Source organism: Stigmatopora nigra, chromosome 16 (genome assembly GCF_051989575.1).
Source record: "Stigmatopora nigra isolate UIUO_SnigA chromosome 16, RoL_Snig_1.1, whole genome shotgun sequence".
In the NCBI taxonomy this organism is placed as follows: domain Eukaryota; kingdom Metazoa; phylum Chordata; class Actinopteri; order Syngnathiformes; family Syngnathidae; genus Stigmatopora; species Stigmatopora nigra.
In genome coordinates this window covers 1,750,703-1,768,266 of record NC_135523.1, presented here as the reverse complement: position 1 = coordinate 1,768,266, position 17,564 = coordinate 1,750,703, and the positions used below count along the sequence as shown (strand labels likewise).

At 41.2% G+C, this 17,564-nt stretch overlaps 1 protein-coding gene across 2 annotated transcripts in view; it reads left to right on the top strand.

Annotated features, from left to right (window-relative positions):
• dpp6a (dipeptidyl-peptidase 6a) overlaps positions 1-17,564 on the top strand; it is a 62,343-nt gene that overhangs the window by 3,367 nt on the left and 41,412 nt on the right. The window contains exon 1 of one of the 2 annotated variants that reach the window (XM_077736583.1): positions 1,971-2,116. The exons of the other annotated variant lie outside the window; for it this stretch is intronic. Coding sequence (XP_077592709.1) covers positions 2,066-2,116 — 51 coding nt within the window. The 5' untranslated portion in view covers positions 1,971-2,065. Of the gene's footprint in view, positions 1-1,970; positions 2,117-17,564 lie in introns of those variants that run through there. 2 annotated transcript variants of the gene reach the window in all.

The window sequence follows — 17,564 nt, the reverse complement described above, 5'->3', positions numbered from 1 at the left end:
TTTATAATTGTGAAATACTTCAGGGTCTAGGAGAGGGTCAAAAGGTGACCCCACGTATTTCATTTAGTTAGTAAAAGTACCGTAGTGAGTAAAAATTCTAGACAAATACAACTAAAGTAAACTGTCGTCCAGGTCCTGGAGATAAAAGCAGCCCCAAATCGTATTATACACGGTTGGCATCATTCATGTTCTTTTAAAGCAAACTTAGCAAACTTATCTATAGTCAACAAGCAGACCCAATAAAGCTTTGTAATGGCGCCTTTAGAACCACAGGTGGTAGCGTTTTAGCGCTAATAGACCCCCTGCACGCAGATGAAACTTTAGTTTTGCCGCCGAATTCATTAGAGGCCGTAACGATCCGTCCTCGGCGACAGCTCGGGGCGCCCAAGGTCGGAATAAATGAGGGAGACGTGTGCGTGCCGTTTTACTTTCACTTTCAAGCCGTGCGAAAAAGGCGGAGACTAAAAAAACAAGTATGACTTGCTCTAATTTTAAGCCTTTTTTTCCCAAGAATTTTCAAGACGTTCCGCTCAGCAAATTCGTACGTTTGCCATGACGTTAATGGAGGACTTTTAGCGAAGTCAATCTCGGAGAACATCACTTACGCGTCGGCATCTGGCGGTAAACGCGCGTTAACTCCCATCTCGCCGCGTCAGGCCGTTGTCCAGCTGGAGCCGGCTTGTTTTGACACTCTAACTCACAGTAATTAATACTCTATCCCCCCCTCTGAGTGGGATTCACGTGATTCGCCGCCACGGCCGCCTTTTAATGCGCTGTCTAAATTCAGACTTTGAGGGGTATTGATTCAGAGAGCCAAGCGATGGCGCCTTTTCCTTTTTACTCTCAAGGCCGCTAACCACGACCAGAGTGCCTCCAATTTCAACCGCAAACACAAAATGGCCTCTATTAATACGCCGGACCAAGGCAGCGCTCGTGAAATGTAATTACGGCGGCCCGGCTCTACGTTTACGGCTTTTACGCCGGCTACAATCGACAGGGCCACGCTTGCCATCGTGCGTCATATTTGTCGATTTCTATTTTTTAAGTTTGGGGGAAGAAAAACTGAAAATTATTCGTTATTTTGTGAGTTCTAAACGAATATGAAATTGTGCTAGCTTTGTGGTGATGCCATAGACTTGGTGGTGGGCTCCAGCACCCCCTGTGTCCCTTGTGAGGGTTAGCGATAAATTAATGAATGTGATACTTGAAGGAAAACTAATTAAATGTAAGATCCAAAATATATTATATGCCGAAAAATGAAATTCTAATCAAAAACAATAAATAAATAGATACCCACAAAATAAAAACAATTACATGGCAGCAAATCATAATTAATTTAGTACTAAACTAAACAATAACAATTAAAATGAAAACAGATTAGTTTATTATCAGTACAATTAATTTTTTTGAAAAATAAATACATAAAGATTATGCAATAACTTCTCCAAAACAGTAGATTATATTCAATAGAAAAAAAATAACAACTAAAATGACTAAATTACCCTTTAAATAGAAACAATATAAGTACAGTCAGGATGAATGAAAACATTTTTTTGCACCAAATAATACGAAAAAACAAAACAATAAAATTGCACCAAAAAATACGAAAAAACAAAACAATAAAATTGCACCAAAAAATACGAAAAAACATAACAATAAAATTGCACCAAAAAATACGAAAAAACAAATCAATAAAATTGCACCAAAAAATACAAAAAAACAAAACAATAAAATTGCACCAAAAAATACGAAAAAACAAAACAATAAAATTGCACCAAAAAATACGAAAAAACAAAACAATAAAATTGCACCAAAAAATACGAAAAAAAGGAAACAATTTATGTATGCAATATTGAATGACGGCAGTAATTTAGCCCAAGAGGGCGTGTTCGCTAAAGCGTGTTGCCACACACACCCGCCTGGCTCACTCGCCGCTCGCTATCTCCCCTCCCCTCGGCTCTCGCGTAAATAAATCACGTTGGTTTATCTGCCCGCCCCCTTTGCGCACACGGCTAGCGAGCCGCCGAGCCGTCCACTAACTACCGGCCGGCCGGATCTGGTCGGCATGAAGGAGCGCAACCTGATCCAGACGGCCAAAATGCAAGGCAACGTTCTGGTGAGACATTTTATTTACACTCTTACAAACGCGTAGTATTTGATGCTGATGGCGTACTCCGTTTGGGGCGGGACCACCATGATTTTCTGGCGCGTGTCAATCCCACTTTGGCAAAGTTTGTTGTTCGTATTTTTTTGACAGTGCAGGCTTTTGTTGACTTGTTCAGATTTGCGCTTAATTGCATTTTTTCAATTTGGGTTTTGGAGGAATATTTGCACATTTTTTGAGGATTTTGGTGACCATGTCAGGGTATTTTTTGGCGGTTTATTTGTTGCTAACGGGAGATTATTGAAGTGTTGGGTTCTGTTTCTTTAGGTAAGGCTAAATTGGGTTTTGGAGGAATATTTACACATTTTTTGAGGATTTTGGTGACCATGTCAGGGTATTTTTGGGAGGTTTATTTGTTGCTAACTGGAGATTATTGAAGTGTTGGATTTTGTTTCTTTAGGTAAGGCTAAACCGGGATTGGACAATGGTAGCCAATAGAACAATATATATAGAGTATGCAAAATTTAATATATTGTTTGTTTTCTACAAAATTTTGGATCATAGATAGCCTTAGGCTACTTTTATTTGCTGTTTAATTTAGTGAAGTATGACTTTCTTTTACTTTTGTAGTTTTAAAAGCAACATATGGAATAATAAGTGGTCTTTTCTTAAGTTAAATAAAGCAGCAATCTATACAAATAGAGCCTTGTTGTGCTACGCCCAAAGCTAACGCTAATTCTCACTTGCCAATCAATACACAACCCAGAAAATAAATCAGTAAATCGCTTTAAAATTGACGATATTAAGGACGTAAACAAATAATCACGATTTTGTGTGATTTTGTTGTACCTGCTGTTTTCGTGGTGTATTTGCGAGAACTAAAACTAGCTCCAAAGAATTAGCCTTCGGTCATAAAATACCTAAAGCAGCTCTTGTCATATCGTTAATTTCCAAGTGGACATGCGAGCGTCCTCGGCATGGCGCCTCCAGACTCGACCTCTACAGATTCAACCGCCCGAGTTTTGACAGATTTATCTGGGAGACAAACCGTTGTTCTTCAACCAGAGCAGGAAACACCCCGAGGGTGTCGTGCCGTTGTTCCGAAATTGAGAAGCGAGCTGAGGTAATGACAGCAAAGATGCTATCGAGGGAGAAAGCGAACAGGGAGGTCTGTTTTTATTTATTTTTTTGACGTCGGAGTTGGATTCAACGCCAAAGACCAGGCTCAGATAAGAACGAGACGAGTGGAAGTGGCTGCTAGCTTCCGAGTTGTTGTCGGGGATTCATTTTTGCTGGCTTACCTTTTTTGAGCAATTTGCTGGCGCAGAATTGGATCTGATCAATCACCCTCAGCTTCCACTTTGTTTTGGATACTCGCTTTCGGGGCGCCGGAGTGCCGTAAGTCATTTTGAGGAAGCTGCTTAGCTAGCTTACTCGGTCATTTAGTTGTGTAGTACAGTGGAGACCGGATTCGGTTTAACGGCGCAGTTCTTGCGGTCTTGGTCTTGGGATTATAGCTCTCTTAAAGTCCTGCTATCACCACAAATTGCGATTTTTTTTGACATATAATTTCACCAATCATTTTTACTATGCCTCCATCTTTCTTGATTGTTTATTTCGGAATTCTCCTTAACTAGATTCGATCATTTAATGAGCTCGTATAAACTCGTACTAGCTGGATCCAAAGTTAGTCTTCTTCAAGCGTCAAATCGACCGCCTCAGTTTTTTTCAGGAAATTTTTGGCTCTTTGCGTGAACGGAATTCATCAGTTCAAACAAATAAGGATGCATTGAGAATTTCATAACACGAGGACGGGAAAAAAAGCATTACCCATCCAAAGCCTCAAGGTAAAAAAGTAGACAAATAGCTTCCTTCCCCACTAGCCCCGCCTTCTCTCTCTTGTGTAGCCTCGTTTCGGGAGTTGATGAAGCCTTCCGGGATCAAAAACAGTCTTGTCGTAGAATACCCCGACCTGATTTTCTCATTCCGTCTAACCTTGACCAGAAACGCAAAGATCAAGGAATAGGTGACCCCTACTTTCCCCCTCCACGCCTCGTAAATTCCCTTTAAAAGCAGCCACGCTTCGCCACGGCTGCCATGTTGTCCAAATGAAACAAATGACTCCGGGTGGCGCCGCAGCTCACCTTACGCCGCCTGATTGCGGCTGGTTCGCCTTCCCCCCCAGCCCGCCGTGATGTGCATTAATGCTGGTTCTCTAGCCCACTTGTTGACGGCTAGCCCCTCCCCGCCGTTTGCCAGCGGCGTAATTTCACGGAAGGGCCAATGAGTGCGCGGTAGGCCACCCGCCCGCTTGTCGTGTATGCTTGTGAGCTCCAAATTAGATTGGTCCTATCTAGTATACTGTAGTACTGTAATATGGTTGCTAGGTTGTTAGCTTTTTGCAAGAGGATACCTTAGGTAGAGTAGACGGTCGCTAAAAAGTTCGCAGGTAAGCAGTTCGCTTTGTCAGGTTGATTAATAGACCTGGTTGGTGGTTAGCTTGGTTAGTAGATATGAACATTAGTCATTGGTTGCTAGGTAGGTCTGTCTTTTGCATGGGTAGGTAACCTTTTTGATTGAAAGAGCCATAAACAATTCATATTTTTAAATGTTAATCCCTGAGAGCCATGCTAAGAATTTAAAAGTCAACATATATGAAATTGTTTGCCTTTTATAGTCACTTCATAACTTTTAAAGTACAGAAATGACATGAGAAAATCCATGAAAAGAATAATGAAAAAAATATGGTGTTGGGGGTAGTTTTAATGCCATAATACCAACGTACTACTCCTAATTCTGTGTTTTCTCACCAGCAGTTTCCATAGTTTACCTCAAAGGTTAGTGGAGAGCCATATGCACCCATCAAAAGAGGCATATGTGGCTCCCAAGCCATAGGTTCCTACACCAAGTCTATGGGTATGTTTGGTTGCTTGTTGGTAGGGAGCTAGCTAGTTTGTTTGCCACTTAGTGGGTAGTTTTACGCTATTTTAACTGGTTTTAGAGTAGTGATTAGCTTGGTTTATCCAATCTAGTTTCAGAATTGTGAATCCTGAAAGGCTAGCGGCCATCATTACAATTCAAAATGGACTAGATGTCTACCTTGAACTTAGCCAAGGAGTATTTTGTTTTAAAATGCATAGCGGCTGGTTTAAGCAGCACACTTTTTTAACCACACACACGGGAAATAAGCACTGTTGTCCTTTATTTTTTCCCCTGATGTAGCAAAATCACTCTGTCCATTACCTTGCATCCGCCGCTTGTATTCCTGTCAACGAAAGAGAGAGAGAAACGGAGAGTAGCTGCCACCTGGAATTGCGTTTAGCCCCGTACAACGCGGCCACCCGTACGCTCTCCGGAGAACGCAACGTAGAATTCAATTATAGTCCGTCTTATGCTAGGATGCTACCGGCACAAATCCCTATCCAGAACTCCCCCCTTTTGTAGCGGTTGCCTAATGAGATCATGAAAGCTAACCAGAGTGAAGATGAATGAGTACCTGTTGTCGGAGCTCTTGTTTTGCGTTCCCACGGCGCCCGAGCCCATGTCGGCTCGCAGGCCTGAATTAACGATGACTAGCTGTAGCCGATCTGTTTTTTTTAAAAAATGTTTTATCGTGCTTTACGTGTTGGCGATGGGTTTTAATTGGTCTGCTAAAGGGCTTTTTTTGTCTAGTACAATTATGCCTTGTATTTTTTTGGGTTCTAGGGAACGGATTTAGCAAAAAACTAACAAAAACAACTTCAAAACAAAAGGCAACATGGACATAAACTGTATTTTTTGGTATTGTATCATATTTTTTAGCTACAGGACAAAGCGCTATACATTCGTCGTCTTCAACACAATAACAATTGTTGCAAAAAACGTTCTAGGGACCAGATTCAGCAAAAAACTAACAAAAACAACTTCAAAACAAAAGGCTACATGGGTATAACCTGTATTTCTTGGTATTGTATCATATTTTTTAGCTACAGGACAAAGCGCTATACATTCGTCGTCTTGAACACAATAACAATTGTTGCAAAAAACGTTCTAGGGAACAAATTCAGCAAAAAACAGTAACAAAAAATACTTCAAAACATACGGCTACATGGGCATAACCTGTATTTCTTGGTATTGTATCATATTTTTTTAGCTACAGGACAAAGCGCTATACATTCGTCGTCTTGAACACAATATTTGTTGCAAAAAAATCCTCGTTTTATTGTGTCATTTTTTTGTGGAGGCCAAGGCCATTGCAAATCTAATGAAATGCTACAATAATTTGTCATTTACGTCACGCTAACCCCTCCTAGAAGCGGAATTAATGCGCCGCGGACCCATTGGCCGATCCCCGCTGACCAAGCAGATGCTCGCCGGCTATCTCGTTGGTTCAATCTGCGGCAGAGTTTATTTATACTACCCGTACTTGAGCATCAGAGCCATGAATAATTGGCGTTTTGGCGCCAAGTACCAGCGTCTTGACGCCTCCTTTATGGTGTAAATGAAGCCGGCAGGCGTACAATGACAAACCGTGGTGGAAGGGTGCCGCCTGTTGCGTTCCTACTTCAGTCAGGGCTCGGGGTTCTTGTACTTTAAGGCTCTTTGCAGTAAAAACATGCAAAAATGGCCACCCAAGGCGCGGTACTGTGCTAGAATCATTTGTAGTTTTCAGTTTTACATCAGACGGTGATGGGAAAGTATTTTCACGGCAATGACAGCTGGAATGTTTTGGGTTTTTAGTAAAAAATGGTGGCTGAATTGAGGATGCGGCTTATATGCGCACAAATTAGACTTGACAAGAATGATATGTGAAGGTAATACTTTTGGAATTTGCAGTGTATTTAGGTAGTATGTCAGAAATAGCACTTGAGATGATTTTACTTTAGATTTTTCTTTCAAAGTAACGCATTTGTACTTAAAACTAGGAATTTGGAGGGGAAAATTGTGGATCCAGGTGAGGCTTATATGAGAGAAATTGTCAAATTCAACCGTTTTAAGGCTATTTTATAGGTTTGGCTTATATCTTTAGGCGGCTAATATATGCAAGGAAATACTGTTTTAGGAGTATTAAGATTCATACTTTATTGTCTTCTTTTGGAATGTGTACTCTATTTAGGTAGTATTTCAGATATAGCACTTGTGATGATTTTACTTAAGATTTTCCCCTTCAAACTAACGCATTTGTACTCCTTATTATAATCATGAATATGGTCAGGGAAAATTGTGGATCAAGGTGCGACTTATATGCGAAAAATTGTCAAATTCAACCATTTTAAGGCCATTTTTATGGGTTTGGCTTATACCCAGAGGCGGCTAATATATGCTAGAAAATACATTTTCAGGCCTAGGACTAGATTTTAGGATACTTTATTGTCTTTTTTCGGTGGAGTTCTTTTTCCACCTCAATTTTTCCATTCCATTTCCTCATGTTCGTCGTTCTCAACGAATCTGACGATCGTTTGTCCATCCACCACTCGCTTCACCTTCCGTCGCCGCCCCCCCGCCTCTTTCACCCTCCCGACGCTTTCACCGCCATGACATCTTCCTCTCATCTCCGCACCCGTGACATTTCCATTTTTTTTTCCTCCCCCGGCGAGAAAAGCTTGGCCGATTGATGGAATTTGAACATAATGAGAAGCTTTAAGTCGGAAGCTGTCAGGTGAGAGTGCATCTCGCCGTCTCCGAAAGGTCAACGGGCTTCTTAATCAAACATGGACAGACGCCCGCCCTACGCCAGGTTTAAACTTTGGCCCCGCCTCCTATGTCCGCAAAACGAACCCGGGTGGCTTTACCGGACGTGTAATTGACGCCGCAAATAGACGGCGAGGCGGATGAAATGTTTGCCAACGCCGCCGTCGACCCCCGCCGGGACGGCCTTTGTTAGGGCTGGACAAACACGGGACGTGCGTGTCTTTAAATAGCCCGGAGGACGATTTGGAACGCCTTGCACGTTTACAGAGACGACGGTGGTCTTTTTTCATCTTGCGGGATGAGTCTGGAAGGGGGCGGGGCCTTTGGACTAGAGGGGAGGAGCCAGTTTTGTCCGGTATGTCGCTTAGGTTTTTAATCTATGGGGAGTGGTCTGGAGGACGGGTGGGGCACATGGCGCTAAGGACAGACTAGGAGATTAATGTTTTCTGCTCTTATTTTGAAGGGCTGAGTTTAAGTTTGATTTATTTATTCTGTAAGCTTTTTCGATATGGTGGAATGAAAATGATTTGAGGCAATATTTGGTTTAATCTAACTGATAATAAACAATAAGAAAATAAAGTATGTAGCTAAAATAAAATAGAACTCAATAAAAATAAAAGATATAATGATGATAAAGTCAACATTGTAAGTCAGACAGGCACGATCAAATGACAAAATAAAGCCAATTAAACGACAAAATTAACTATATTTTAATGTTTTAAAAACAAAGTAATAGTAAGACAATTTTAAGAACGCTAATTATTCAGTAATAAGACTTTCCTGACGCCATTTTGCAATTTATCTCCCCATTTTTCTTCACATGTCGTCCTTCATCTCCAACTGTGCTTCCCCAAAGTCCTTTTCATCATCATCATCTTCATTTTCTTGGGCCAATCACAGCCCTCCCTCCCTCCCCACCGCCGCCATCCCATTCATAACACTCGTCCGACCGTGACTTTTGCGACGAATGATAGGACGATTCGCCCTTCACTTCCATCTCGCGTTTCCAACCTCAACTCGTTAAACTCACCGCCAATACAAATTCAATCGTCAAGACTGACCGATTTAACAGCGGCTTGTTTCAAAGTCAAAACGCGCTCGAGGAGGCGGAGCCAGATGAATTTCAACCATAGATAGGTGTATGGGGCTCTAATTAGTTGTGTAACGAATGTTTTGGGGGCTGAATTAAGGCGATTAAAATGTTCTTTGAGAAAGTCGGGTGATCTTTGACCCTGCCGCTTTGGTTATTAGGTGGAAAAAAACGGACAATTTGCATAATTTGTCTGCAAGCTTTGAAACAACTTGTCAAGGGCAGATTTTTGCATTTCATAATTCCTCCCAAAAAGTCTGAGGACAGCATTATTTACGGTTTAGCTAAAGCTAACTTAGCTAACTTGAACACCATCGGACGTCCATGGCCGTGGTTAGCGGCCGAAATTCGTACGTATGTTGGTTTTATTTGAAGAGCGCCGCGGCCAGGCTGTCGTAATAAAAGCTCCCGTCCCACCTTTGATTTCATAAGGCCCGGCGCCCCCCCCCCCTCGGCTTTCCAATAAAAGACGGAGAGGGAAGAAGACCGAATATAAAAAAAATAAATAAAAGAAGAAGAAGGTCCCGGCGGTCCGAAGAGGCAATTCCAACATATTGTCGGCTTTTGACGAGGCGCCGCAGACGCTGAAATTGAAAATGAGAGGCGGCCCTCCATTACTACGCCTGCGTGCTCGTCCCCTAAAGAAAATTCACCCGCCATTTTTCTTCATTGACATGACATTTCGTCCCCGGACGTTTGGTCGCCCCGACTTTTGGTCGCCCGGACGTTTGGTCGCCCCGACTTTTGGTCGTCCGGACGTTTGGTCCCCCGGACGTTTGGTCCCCCGGACGTTTGGTCCCCCGGACGTTTGGTCTCCCGGACGTTTGGTCTCCCGGACTGTTGGTCTCCTGGACGATTGGTCCCCGGACGTTTGGTCTCCTGGTCGTTTGGTCCCCGGATGTTTGGTCTCCTGGTCGTTTGGTCCCCGGATGTTTGGTCTCCTGTACACTTGGTCTCCCGGATGTTTGGTTGCTGGTCTTTTGGTCTCCGGTCTTTTGGTCTCCTGTACACTTTGTCTCCCGGACGTTTGGTTGCCGGTCTTTTGGTCTCCGGTCTTTTGGTCGTCGGTCTTTTGGTCTCTTTTGGTCGCCAGTCAAATGGTGACTGAGAGTTCACTGTTGAAACCAGCTCTCAAAATTATATTCATGAGAGAGAGTTTAATATCTAAGTACTGTTTAATATCTTAATAATCTTAGCCATTAGCTTCCACTCAAAGTGGTCATAAACACTATGTAAAAGTCTTAAATGTCATTCTTGTAACTCCACCTTTCACTTTTTTATCCCTCCCTTCAAAACTTGAGAAAAACGGCAACCCTGACAACATTTCCAGATCTTACCAGAGTGGATTTTTGCTTTGGGGGCGTCAAAAATGACGGATAACTCAGGTTTTAAAAAGCCAAGCTAGCCAAGGGATTGTTTCACCACGCGTGTGGGTTTGATGGATGGCTCCGATGGGACGCTTGGCGAGATCGCCGTCGTCCGGGCCTCCGCTAATCCACCCGCCGCCGTCTTCCCCCAAAAGCCAGCGGTAGATATAGCGGCGACGCCAATCGATGCGCTAGCGAGCGCCGAGCACAAAGTCGGCGCCGCCCGGCGCATACTAATCGGCCGTGACTGCGGCGGGCTCGCTCGTCTTCATTAGCGCAATTAAGCCCAACGTCCGGCTTCCGCAGATAAAACACGGACGGCGGACGGGGGGTGCCGATCGGCGACAAGAGACGTCTGGAGCGGAAGGGGCGGCGGCGACCTTGTGAGGAAATTACTTCGTTTAGAATACTGTCATTTTCCGACTAAAACACACTCATTTTTTATTCCTACTTTGAATCATGTGGCCGTACAGCATATTTATACAAAAAATTGTTGTATGATGAGTAGAGTTTGTAGTCTGGTGCAGCTTTTGGGTAAAAAAAATGGCGGTTTGTTGGTACATATATGTAGAATTTTTAGCAATTGTTCTATACTTTAGTACATGTGTGAAAGTGGCGGCCCGGGGGCCAAATTTGGCCCACCGCATCATTTTGTGTGGCCCGGGAAAGTCAATCATGAGTGCTGATTTTCTGTTTTAGGATCTTATTAAAATTAATAGTATAGATGTATTTTAAATTTCCCGATTTTCCCACTTTAAAAGCAATAATTGTCATTTTTAACCATTTTATCTGTGTTTTTAGTTAAAAAACATCTTGTAAAATCTAAAAATATATTTAAAAAAAGCTAAAATAAATATTCATTTAAATCTATTTAAAAACAGAATATTCAAGGATTTTAATCCATTTAAAAAGAAAAAATCTAAATATTATCCAACATCAAATCGAGTTAGTAGTTTAGTATATTTTTCCTATTTTTCCCGTCTGACTGTGATTGGACATCCACAAGCGATTGGTCATCACCCCCCCTGAGAGAATTCCTTTTATCACTCCATTTCCTCATTTTGGACCATAGCTTCTTTTTGTGAATTTGCATATTTCTCATTTTTTTTGTCTGAATTGAACCCAGCCACGCTTTGCCTTTGATTCCCTTTTCTAATTGGATGACAAAAAACGACTCATTTGATCCGGCTCCAGATTTCTCTACAAAAAAAATGGCAGCCTGCTTCAAAAATAGGGACGACACATGAAAGAATACAAAGACCTGACACGAGCTTTTTTGTATTCTGCCGCATTCAACCCATTTTTTTCTTCCCCCACGTCGCAAAATGTCGCCGACTCGGCACTTTTGGCGAATGTGACATGGACAGACGGCGCTCGGCCCTTTTTTTTGCAATCATCCACTCTAGATATCATATTTTTTTCACCCATTTATGAAAATAGACTCAATTGGAACTTCATTTTGTTTTTATAAATGTAAGTTTGACACTTTGAAGGCTCCCCCTTGTGGCAAATACGGATATTTTTCAAATGAAAACCCACTTTTCAAATGGATGTCAAAAGGAAACGCCATTGGGAAATTACACTTAAAGATAAATATGCAAAATACACAAAAAAAAAGGCAACGTTTCAGGTCTTCTTGGTTGTAAAAGTCAATGATAGGGTGAGTTGAGGAGCTCCGATACCGCAAAAGTAGTGTTTTATTACCGTTTTGGATGTTGAGGAACTTTGACTTAGTCTTGCTGTCAATCATCTTCATCTTTTTCGGGTTTCTTTTGAGCAAAGTCAAAGGGAAAGCGTCAGAAGTGGTGCGGCGAGAGATTTTGGCGAGCTTTGACCTTGTCAAAGAAGGGGGTGGGGCTTAGCGGGGGTGCACGACTTGAGGTGAGGAAAAAAGCTCAGCTGTGAGAGAGATAAACCATGATTTTTTTTGCACTATGTCCGCCAACTTGCTCTGATGGGAGCCATTTTTCACCTGGATCGAGCCGTCGTCTTATAGCCACGCCTCCAATCTCGATTAACTCGGAAAAAAAACAATTTTGAAATGTACACGTAAATTAAGACAGTTAGTCAATAAACAACTTGCCGATAAAAAATATGTATATATGTATATGTATATACAATAATTGGCGTTTCATGAATGTCAAGTCGAAATTATGCGCATATAAGCCGCACCCTGGATACTTATTTTTAGCGTCAAATACGGCTTATATACGAAAAAATCTGGTATTTTTAAAAGCGTGTGGTTGTCAACGAGTTCATATTTCATCATAATTAAGGCGGCTGATAATATTTTGTCAGCTTTCATGCCAAAACACGACGCAAAGTGCCGCACCCTAGTGGCGGCTGGCAGTCATAAGTCATCCTTAATTTCATTCTGTCTAATTAACGCGGGCGCGACAACGACAAGATGATGTAATTACACGCAAGTATGAAGAATATTTTTCATGTCTTCCTGGTGGAAAATTTCCGGGGGCCAAACAGTGGCTTTAATTGCATTTATTGGCCGGAAAGAAAAACAGAAAAGAGAATACAGCCTCTGTTTTGTGGTCGTAATCGAGTTAAAGCACAAGGGAATCGGTTTAGGAAATCTCTGGATAACCATTCAAATATGTTTTTCTTTATTTCATATTTACCGGAATAAAGTAGACGGTGAAATATCCCCCTAAAAATCAGCAATGGGAGCCGAATCAAGTGTCCACTGAGTGAAAAATGTGCAAATATGTATTTTAGCATCCGTGCAGAGGCAAAAAAAAAAATATATATATATATATTTATATATATACATCACATTTGTGAGGCTGTCGGTGATTTACGACAACCGCGTTCTCATTTCACGCCGCCGTGCTCCGCAGGATACGCATTTTATTTCAACATGGGTAGTCGCCGTTGACTGGCGTGGGCGTCCAATCCCGAAAAAGTGAGAAAAATGTTAACATTTTAAAAAGACACTAATTGTCTGCATCGGTTTTCGTTGAATAAAATGTTTAGTTTAATCCGATAAATCGATGCAAACTACTACATTGTAAAAACGTCTACAATATAATACAGCCATCCTTATTATATCTATACATATACATATTCATGTATATACATATACATATACTTATACTTATACATATACATATACATATACTTATACATATACTTATACATATACTTATACATATACTTATACATATACATATACATATGCACATATACACATATACACATATACACATACATATTCATGTATATACATATACATATACTTATACATATACATATACATATACTTATACATATACATATACATATACATATACATATACATATACATATACATATACACATATACACATATACACATTTACACATATACACATATACACATACACATATACACATATACACATATACACATATAAACATATACACATATACACATATACACATATACACATATACACATATACACATATACACATATACATATACACATATACACATATACACATATACACATATACACATATACACATATACACATATACACATATACATATATACATATATACATATATACATACATCTGCAGAAGCGCTCCTTCCTGCAATGAAGGTGTAGCAGTCTATTGCTGAAAGAGCTTTGGAGGGACTCCACAGACTCATGCCGGGTAGGAGGTGCTGTCCATGATGGACATCATCCTGTTCAGCATCCTCTGTTCTCCCACTTCCTCCATAAAGGACAGGCCAGAACAGACATACACATAATTTTTTATGCCATTTTCACCAGTAAACTTTGAATACCAATTCATTAAGACTGCCTCTCCAATCAAATGAGCCTTTTGGCTGTGTCTCCACATGGCGGCGCTGTTGCTCTCTCCATCCAAGACACGTACTTTGGCGGAAAACTCGCTCACTCTCAAGAATATATCATTTATGCTTATCAAAAACGGCCATGGGTAAAATTTGGGAGAAAAAAAACTCATTTTGATCCAATACAAAGCAAGCAATATTCTAGATATCTAGTCAAAAGTAAAGCTCTCATGCGCCCCTCAAATAAATGGCGCCCCAATCCATTGCCCAAGTTGCCCATAGCAAAAATAAATAAACAAAAATTGCAGCCATGTGACGACAAGCCGCCCTTCTGGCGTAAATCTGAACTGAGCTAAAATCGATGCAAACAGTGATTTATCTTCCGGCTTCATCAATCTCGGACCAAGAGTCGACGGAACGTGGCGGCCATGTTAATAGCAACGTCTAAAAGGGTGGGCGATACCGTTTGGGGGGGGGGGCGCCATTCCTTCCCCATTTACCTTAAAAAAACCTTTGAATGTACTTTTCCCATTCATGTCAGGTTTTAGTCAGAGACCAATCGTTGGTTGGATAGCTTTCAATGTATTTCGTCCTCATGGAAATCTCTTAACAGTTCGATTTTTTGGAAGAGAAAAATAGCAGATTTTTTACCTTTGGCGTCAATCTTAGCAGGACAAATGGATTGGACGTCCCTGTCAATCACTTTTTGTCAATCTTTTTGATAATTTTTGCATTACATATTTTTATCAATTACCATTCATATACTTTTTAGTAAATGATGTAATTTGAATAATGTAAACAGCATTAATCTTACAGATTGGACGTCCCTGTCAATCACTTTTTGTCAATCTTTTTGATAATTTCCGGATTACATATTTTTATCAATTACCATTCATGTACTTTTTAGTAAATGATGTAATTTGAAAAATGTAAACAGCATTATTCTTACAGATTGGACATCCCTGTCAATCACTTTTTGTCAATCCTCTTAATAATTACATATTTTTAACAATGACCATTCATATAATTTTTTGGTAAATATATAAAATTTGAAAAATTTAACCAGCATTATTCTAACAAATTATACATTCATAAAAATCTATAATAACCATAATTATCCTTATAAATGACATATTTCCATCTTAAATATGTTGTCTCTCAATCCTCCCTATATACTTTTACCCCCACAAAAATACTCCATTCTACTCTGCATACTTAATGAAGACGTTAAAAACTAAAAGACAAGAAAACAACAACAAAAACCCCCAAACAAAATAATTGCCTTCATTTTCCTAGCCCGCCTGTGGTTCGTCCCTCGTTAATTTCTCCTCAAATAACGTTTAAGCCGTAAAACTCCAAAAAAGAACAATACGTACTTTTCTCATCGCTCTCTCTTTCTCAAAACACGCCAAACATCTCAATTCCTCGCCATCGTACGCCACTTTCTCGTCTCTGGCCAATTGGCGGCGTCATAACGAGACTCCGGAGACTATTCTGCACATCGTTTGGCGCGCGGGAGTGCCGGAGTCACCACCTAGCTATTTTTTTTTCTCCTCAGCCCGACTCGTCACACTTAAGTCGGCCGTCTAATAGCTCGCCGCCTGCACTTTGGCGTTAAGAAGCGATAAAACCCGCCTGCCCGCCCACCCGAGTGCGCTCGCTATTTTAATATCGCGAATGCTAAAATGCGGGAATTGCTATTTGGAAGCGGAGGGGGCGGGGCCGCAAATCAAGTGTTGCCATTTTTGCAAAGAAAAATCTGCCTTTCTGCATTCAGACTTTAAAAAAAAATAGATTTTGTACAGGGGGAGGGATGAAACTCTGGCTCGAGAGCCACATATGGCTCTGAGGTCAAAAAGACAGAACCCAACAGCAGTACAGGGGCGCCGAAGCAATGTCTAATGTCGCCCAAAACATATTTTTTTTATATTTTAGCCTTATTGGATATGTTGGTAACATATTCTTTATCCTCCGCCAAGAATGATTGGCTGCAGATTTTTGTGTGTATTTTGCTGGTTAGGAAAGTCTTTGTTTGGGTGTATGTGAAGAATAATAATAATTGAAATATGTATTTTATTAAGGTAAGGTTGTTTGTTTTTTGGGAGATTATTGGACATATTTGGTGCGTATTGTTTGGCCATTTTTGACCCAGCCGGCATTGAGCTTTGAAGAAGTGCCGGCACAAACGAACTCCCGCTTTTGCTCCACCCACCCCCCTATATTTTGTTGTTGTCGCAGATAGATTGCACGGCGCCCCGGTGAGCAATGACTCTCGGATGGGAAGTGAAGGCAGCACGACAAATGTTGATTTACTTTTCTATGTTCAGACAAATGCTCTCAGCAGTCGTTTTTTAGCGCCTGAATTTAATAGTGAAATTCTATAGTTAGGAATTTTGCAGGGGGACATGTGACAACTAGTGGTGAATCTGAGAACTGCAAGTGAATTTTAGCTGCATTTCGGATTGTGTTGTAGTCCGGATTCGATATTCTCATCATTTATGGAAGTGGAAGGTCAAGAAAAACGTTGTAGTTCGGACATTCGCTTTAAAACTTGAACAAATGTCATTTCCATGGGATTAAATATTCATTTTTTTTGCTTTGCCTGATTAAAAGCGTGTTTTATTATAATGAAGTAAAGCCCCGGGCCGGTTGGGTTCTTAATAGAATTCCCCAAAATTGAAATGAGGCTAGATCTTTCTTGATAAAAGATTAGATTTGTTTAAACCTACCTTGGTGTCACCAGGAGAATTGAAGTCTTATTAAGAGTCACTCAGGACACACACACCCACGTTATTTGCACACGGGGGGTGCCGTTTGGGTGTAATCGCCAGTCCGCTTGTCAGAAATCATTCGGGTTGCGCTTGTAGGTTTTTAATGGCGACTATTCAAATCAATCGAATGAATAGACCAAAAAAAACATACAATCGAGTAAAAAATTGCTTTCAAAGCACACCAATGACCTTGTTTATGATCTCCAATGAATAAATAATGAATATAAATCTATGTTATGAATTCCAGCTACACGCCGTCTTCCTTTTTGTCCATTCGGGAACGCCATGTTGACGCTATAATGACCGAGTAAACCATTTAGTACTGATTGTTCCCTCTTTGGCGCCCCCTTTGCAGGTGTTGAATTACACCCGTCATGGCCAATGGCTTCTATAAATCCCGCCCCTTTATTGGAGGACGTTCCCGGTTCCAAAGGGCCGTCTCAAAACGGACTCCATTAGCGTCGATTAAAGGGCGCCCGGCTTTCTGTAGATAGACGTTGTTGTTGTTGTTGTTTTTGATGGCGGGCTAATGGCTCAGGGGCGGAGCCTATGCCAAAAAGGGGTTGATCAGACTAGGCTGGACGTAAGGACGTAAGGGCAGAATTGACGAGGCGAGCAAGGCGCCATCATGATGTTCGAGCATCCGTTAGCTACGCCGTTAGGCCTGGGGCGGAAACCCTCCAGGGTGGAGACGGCTAAGAAATTTTGGAGGGTGAGTGGCGGGTACATTTCCGACTCTTTGTTCGTTCGTTCGTTGTTTTCAGA